Genomic DNA, 7,704 nt, shown 5'->3' with positions numbered 1-7,704 from the left:
TTGAAAAAAAGTATGCTAACAAATTGGATAACAAATTTATTAAAAAATACAACTTATCAAAACTGGTAAAATATGAAACATAAAATCTGAATATTTTTATATTTGTTAATGAAATTTAATTAATTATCAACATCTCTCTATGGAGGAAAGGAGCCCTGATGGCACAGAGGTTAAAGCAATCGACTACTAACTGAAAGGTCGGCGGTTCAAAACTTTTAGTGGCTCTGCAGAAGAAAGATGTGGCAGTCTGCTTCTGTAGAGATTCACAGCCTCTGAAATCCTATGGGGTGTCTGTGAGTTGGAATCAACTCGACGGCAGTGGGTTTTTGGTGTTTGGATCCATGGCAGAAAATCCAGGCTTAGATAGTTTCCCTGTTGAATTCTCTCGTCATTTAAAGAAAAATTAAAATTAATTTTAGACAAATTCTTTCAAAGATAAAAGAAAATGGAATAGTTTCCCACTCATTTTACGAGGCTAGCAAAACTTGACAAAAAGAAAATTACAATTATAGTAACCAAAGTCTGTTAAAGTTGTCTATCTCTGTGTAGCAAACTACCACAAAACTTAGTGGCTTCAAGCATCAACAACATTTTTTTATGCACCTTCTGTTTTGGTAGGGCTTGGTTAGACTAGCTCGTCTCTACTTAACATGATGTCAGCTTGATGGCTGGGATGCTGGGGCCTGGACCATCTTTAGGTTTCTTCATTCACATGTTTGGTGGTTAATGCTGAGTGTTAGCCTGGACCTTAGCTGGGACTCTCATCTGGAATATCTACTCATGTCCTCTCCATGAGGTCTAGGCTTTCTCACAGCCTAATAACTGGATTCTAAGGGAAAGTTTTCAGATGTTCAGCATCATTAGTCACCAGGAAATTGAAAATTAAAACTGCAAGATAATACTGTTATATATCTTCTCAAATGACTGCAATTAAAGAATGGTGATGTCCAGTGTTGGTAAGAATATGAGCAACTGGAACTCTCATACAGTGTTGGTGCGAATGTAAAATGGTACTACCACTTGGAAAACTGGAAGTTTCTCATAAAGTTAAACAAACACTTAACGTATTAAACATATGTCCACACAAAGATTTGCAATGGATGTTAATAGTTGCTTTATGCATAATGGCCCAAACCCATTACAATAAAAAATTTCTTCAACTATAGAAAGAATACAGAAATTGTGGTATAATATACAGTAGAATACTATTCAATAATAAAAGCATAAATTATGGACGCATACCACAACATGGAAGAACTGCAAAAACTTTATGCTGAGCAAAAGAAGCCAGACACAAGAGAACATACTGAATGATTTCATTTAATTGATACTCTGGAAAAGGCAAATCTAATCAATAGTAACAGAATGCAGATTTCTGACTTTCTAGGGCTGGTACTGGGGGAATTGACTAGGAAGAGACAAAAGAGAACTTTTTGGGATGATGGAAATTTTTCTATATCTTAACTGTGGTGGTGTTTATATGGGTGTATTCATTTCTTAAAACTCTTTGAAATGTGTAGTTAAAAGAGGAACATTATATTTAGGTAAGTTATCCATCATGAGCATCTTTCACAAAATCAGACTACCCAGGCTTCAGAAGTTGGTGAGTGCAAATGTGAATTATTTAGAGCAAAATGCCCAATCTTAGTGACTGAGTATTCCATTTGTTTGGTGACCTGGAATGTGATGTTTCTTATTCTCCCCATAAATCCTTTCTAAATAGTCCCTCTAGCAGTCCCTGAATGGGATAAGGAAGTCATTGTCATATAACCAGAGCTGCAGCTTGCAATCCTGGAGTCCTTCTGCTCTGGTCACCTCCATCTAACTCTTCTTCCATTCTATTGATGTCTCTTGCTCTACTGGCTATGAGCCATTGACAGTCTCCTCTGAACCACTGACCTCTAGCTTTCTTCTGCCTTTGAACTGGCAAGAACATACCCTCCACTTTTCATGATGAGCTTTTACAGGAGAGAGCCCTGCAGAGTTCTAGGGCCTCTAATGACACAGTTTGTGGACATGAAAGAGGCTGAGATGTGAGATTACCAGATACAGCCTCAAACTATTTCAGCAGTCCACGTCCCCTCTGATATCCTAAACTTGTTGTTCTGACTGGCCTAATCAGCGCCACCTTCCTTACACCAGGCGCTTTCTCATGATCGTCTTCTGGTTTCTTTCAGTTCTGAACTTCAGGAAATCTAAATTCATTAACAGTCAGTGTGTGTATGAACTATTTGGGGGTGTATTTACGTTCTTTTCCACAGGCCTCAAGCAAATAAGGAGATATGGCTGGGTGTCGATTTTGATTCCCCCAATATTATTCTGTGACAGTTAGAAGTTAGGTCACTGGAGAGCATACAAAGAAAAGTCCATCAAGGGGCAGTGTTGCCTATAATTGCCCAATCCTCTAACATTGTAAAATCCCACTCAGCCAAAAAGTTACCATCATGCTCGTAATTCCAAATTGATCCCTCTCTTGAAACATCCTATTCCACCCATCCCCAGTCCCTAAGCTCAAACTTCCATTCCCTTAAGGTCATCCATTTCAAGTAGGGTTAATGTAATGGATGGCATTAAAATAATTCACACTGAAACATAAACATTTACAAATCTTTGCACTTAAGTGATGTAATGTGAGCGAGAGTTGCTTTTCATTTGGATTAGAGGTGGGGTAAAGGAGAGTTTCCTGGTGGCTCTTGCCTCTTTAGGGTATTCATATTCCTTTTGCATGGAACTCACTTCAAAAAACAGGCAGTCAGCAACTTGTTCCCTTTCTTAAGATTGTTAAAACTAATAAAAATTGTTCAAGGAGCCTAGCATTCCATTCTGTTCTTAAATATCAGCTCATACCACCAACTTCCCATCAGTTACCAAGATCTTTCTTTTCTGTCTTCAGAAGTTTTCTCTTCTCCATCCCCAGTGCACAAATCATCAGTCACCTGGATATTGAAATGACCTTTTCTAATTGAGCTGCTTGTCTCCAGGCTCTCACTCCCTTTCCAGCCCATCTAGCATATTGGTGATCTGAGTAATCTTTCTAAAACACAAGCGTAACTTTCTTAGGTTTAAGCCCTACCCCACCAAACCCTCAAGCAATGGTGCCCCATAATTTGCAAGGCAACTTCTAACCTCCTTAGCAGGGCATCCCAGCCCCTTCACAATATAGTTCTTGTCTGCTTGTCCAGACTCATTTCCTGGTGCTGCCCCGACCTATAGTTTAGCAATACCAAAGTTTTTACATTTCCTTGAATTGACCATACTATTTCAGTGCTCTGCTTCATTCTGCTTAGAGTGCCGTCTCTTCCATTATGCATCATAATCCTGAGCATTCTCCTATACACAACTAAATAATCACCTCACCTGTAAAGCTTTTACTGATATCCGTGCTGCATTAACTGTATCCTACTTTCACTACTACCTTTTATTATACTTACGTTATTGTTTCTAAACCTCAGTTTCCTCAGCTGTAAAACTCAGATAATAACAGTATATACTTCATAGGATTATTATGAGAAATAAAAGGGATGATATAGGCAAAACTTCTAATATAGTGCCTGACACATAGTAATCATGCATAATATGCACAATTATCATTAGTATTATAATAATAAATCATTTTTTATATTCTTTTTATTATTTTATTTTATGTGTCAGTCTATACTACTAGACTGTGAACTTCTTTAGTGTGGAGGCCATGTCTCTATCTAGCTCTGTATGACCAAGGCTAGGCACACTGCCTGGCATACATTGGGTTCTTGCTAAATGGCTATTGAATGACAGACTATATAAGGAAAGCCTCACTATTTTTCTGGTATTAAATGTAACTTTTTATCCTTAATGGAAAGCAAATTAAATTTTATATATGAGATCTCTCCTGATTTTATTTATAACTTCCTGCTCAAAGAAAACTTTCTTGAATTCAAAGATAACAATCAAACATTAGTGTTTTTTTCCCACCAAAAACTAAGTGAATCTAATTCTTTAGTAGACCCGTTCTTCCTTCATCCACTTTCCATCTGTGACAAAGTAGATAATTTTTGTTTAGTCTTTTAAATCTTATATATCTTAGAGTTGAAATTGTATGTTTGGTTTTTAATAGTCCATGCTAAAATGTAAGAGCTGGGTTTCCTAATTCTGATATGTTATGATTTCTCTACTCTCAGAAACGTATTTCTATTGTTACACCTTGAAAGAATTAATGTTAACTTTTGAGAAGGATATAAACTGGTCAGTAGAAGTGTCAATAATTACAAGCTTCCAGAAGTATTTGTCAACTTATAGCCATATTCTGTATATTCATGTTTTTTATTAAATGTAGCAAATTATGTTTTAAACCCAATGAGATGCTTCAATGGGGAATAGGATGAAATTCAGCCCTTAGCCCTGGTTTAGGGAAATTTTCCCAAAAGAAACTGCATACTTCTAATGGGACATTCTAGAAGTTCTATATACATATCTAAAGCAAAGTGGTGAAAGCTGGTTTGCTTTGGACAACCCATATGCAAGGAAAACCAGTCTGTGGATGGGTGGGGTGGATTAGCAGGACAGGTGGTGATAAAGCTTCTCTCTACAGGCAAGTAGGCTTGACATTTCATGAGAAAAATACGTTCAGAACAGGAACTTCAAACCATGGCTAAAAATATGAACGGCAGTTTTGACCCCTTTGGAAGATGACCCTCACAGGGCTAGCAGACGTTCAGGGCTCCAGACAGCTGAACTGGAGTGTAGGCAGGGAAAGTGGGCCAGGTCCTCAGTCTTACAGATGGAATCGCCACTGTAGGGTATGCAGCATTTCATGGGTATTTGTGGACTTACTGAGGCATGCTTTACGTAGACCAGCAAGAAAGGTTCCAGCATTGTTCTTGTTTTGGCTCTGGAACTGGTTGGGATTTGGCCTACAGACAAAGTGATTTGATACATGCAGCTTAATCAGGCAGGACTGAACACTATTTGCCGTTCCACAAAGAACCTTGGGATGCTAAAAGGCCACTTCATCAACTCCAGGTCAAAGGCCACTGTTTGAGTGAATATTAAACAAGTAGAGAGTAAAATATTCTTCTGCTCTTCCTTTCTTCACCCATCTGCAAACTCATTAACTGTACCTTAGTCATTTGATTATAGCTCAAGCCAGAAAAGATGTATTGCTGTATCCTAGGGCAGTTGACTGCCTTGGAATTGGAACTATAACCTACATGTTATGAAGCCCCAGTGTGCTCTTTTTTTTCCATAGTCACCATCTCTCAGGAGTGTTTGTGCAAGTTCCTGTCCAAAATTCATCTCTGATAAAGAAGGGAGAGAAAACTAATATTTGTTTTCCTTGGTCAGTTTTAGTGCTAAACCAAATTACTTATTATATTTATTCTAAATCAACATTATGTTAAGTATTTTATAATTATTTCCATCTACACAGAATAAATTGAGAATCAGAGAAGTTAGGTAAATTGCCTGAAGCCACACAATCAGCATCATACTAGACAGAGCATGCAATTTATATCTATCTTTCTCTAATACGCTTCTCTTGCAGCTACATAGTGCTGACTCTCAGAAGCATTTGTGATCCTATTTATCCTAAACTAAAGACAGGCGTAAAGAAAGAAACCTAACTGTCCTTTACCAGATGCTGAAGAATATCTATTTCTTGGGGTTAGACTACAAACCTGGGGTCAATAAACTGAGAAGAAATTATTTTTAGCAAACTAGTATGAAGGAGCTTACAAAGAAAGAGACTAAATTCAGTAGGGGCAACAGAAAGTTCCATCCCTTTGTCTTTCTCATTCTCTACCTGGATTCAGTCTGCATCCTGACTGAAACTTAAATACGCAGTGGGAAAACTTCATAGACAACTGGTAAGAGGGTAAAATGCTGAACGAAGGTGATTTTAACCTAATAGGATGATTAGTGGTCCTAAAATCAAGAAAAGACCTGGAGTCCTTGCGTGAAGCAGTGAGCTCATAACAGTGGGAAGTTTCCTGGAACTGGAAAGGATGCTATAGATTTTCTCCTAACCCACCATCAACACCACCAACAAAAAATGTGAGAAGAGCACTGAATGGGAAGTGAGAAAAGGAAAAGAGATACCTTACAAATTCCCAATTCTGTAGCCTTTCTATACCACGGGAGCCCTGTTAACCAACATCTTCCAATGTTTCATAAGAACGAACAAATTCCCAGGAAACAACGTGAAAGATATAAGTTCTATTAACTACGTAATTACTGAGCCTAAGAGCAATAATCTTTCAAGTCAACTCAGAATTCACAGCTTACACTAAAGAGTTGTAAGGAATGGAGAGAATAACTGTACAGAATTCAATTCATCAGCTATTTACTGTACACTTCTTCCATGTTGAATGAGTTAGAGGTCCAGCATCTGGGGATATGTGAATACATGTGTCTATTACAAAGAAGAAGAGACTGTCCCCCTGTTGAAGAGTTTCTGCAAGGCCCCCTTCATGTCCCTGTTCCTTAGGCTATAAATGAAAGGGTTTAGCAAGGGAGTGCCCACTGTGTACATTACAGAAGCAATTATGTCCTTGTCATTGGAGTTGTTGGATGAGGGGAACAAATACAGTCCAATAATTGTTCCATAATACCGAGCTACAACAGTCAGGTGGGAGCCACAGGTGGACAAGGCTTTGCAGATCCCCTTGGTAGATGGAACCTTCAGGACTGTGGCCCCTATGCAGCCATAAGAGATGAGGATGCATATTAATGGGAGAGTAATGACTGCAACTCCAACTGTGAAAATGACCACTCTATTGAGGAAGGTGTCTGAGCAGGACAGCTTGAGCAGGGCAGCAAGGTCACAGGAGAAGGGGGGGATGGTGTTGTCAGCACAGAAGGACAAACAGGCCAGGAGGATGGTGTGAGACAGGGCACTGGCACAGGAAAAGATCCAGGAAACAGCTACTAGTAGTATACACAGCCCCTCCCTCATGATGGTGGTAGAGTGGAGCGGGTGACAGATGGCCACGTACCGATCATATGCCATTGAGGTGAGGAGGAAATTGTCCAGGTCTGTAAAAAAAAATGAAAAAATACATCTGTTCTATACACCCTGCATAGGAGATAAATTGATCCCCAGAATTCATGTTCATCAGCATCTTTGGGACAGTGACAGATGAAAGGGAGATGTCACTGAGGGCCAAGTGGCTGAGGAAGAAGTACATGGGAGTGTGGAGGCAAGATTCTAGCCTGATGAGGAGGATGATGAGCAGGTTCCCACACCATGGTGAGGTACGTGCCCAGGAACATGGCAAAGAACATGCGCTGCTGCTGCAGCTGGATGGAGAGCCCCAGAAGGAGGAAATCGGACATGCTGCTCTGCTTCTCCCACCTCATGATGTTCTTCTCCTTGCTAGGGTTGAAGAATAGTTGAGAATGTTAGGAACTCTGAAATAATCATTTTAGTAGTTATATTAAAAAGATACATGTTCAATTTCAGAAAGTGGGAAACTTAGTCTGTTTCTCATATTTTCCTTATATGCTAGTACATAAGGGAATTAGTAAAATTGATGAGGCAAATGTTAACAAAAGCCAACATTTCTTGGTTAACTGACTGACAAAATAGAAGTCTTACATCTGCAGCACTGAGGACTAGACCGTGGAAAATGATGTCTCATCCAAGATATTGCCCCAAGAAGGCTCTTTGGTGAGTATTCCTAATCATCACCCATGGCACAGTAACAGTTGGAAGATTCAACTTCAACA

General features: G+C 39.1%; 1 protein-coding gene across 1 annotated transcript; it reads right to left on the bottom strand.

The window, feature by feature from the left end:
* Positions 1-6,391: 6,391 nt before the first annotated feature.
* LOC101357879 (olfactory receptor 1J4-like) lies at positions 6,392-7,387 on the bottom strand. The gene is given in 3 exon segments (XM_012555324.2): positions 6,392-7,021; positions 7,023-7,218; positions 7,220-7,387. Coding segments are annotated over 3 exon segments (942 nt in total). The 5' UTR covers positions 7,336-7,387.
* Between the last annotated feature and the right edge of the window lie 317 nt (positions 7,388-7,704).

This window comes from Trichechus manatus, unplaced genomic scaffold, assembly GCF_000243295.1.
Source record: "Trichechus manatus latirostris isolate Lorelei unplaced genomic scaffold, TriManLat1.0 scaffold00038, whole genome shotgun sequence".
NCBI lineage: Eukaryota > Metazoa > Chordata > Mammalia > Sirenia > Trichechidae > Trichechus > Trichechus manatus.
Note: the sequence above shows the minus strand (reverse complement) of the source record. Positions and strands in the feature narration are given on the sequence as shown.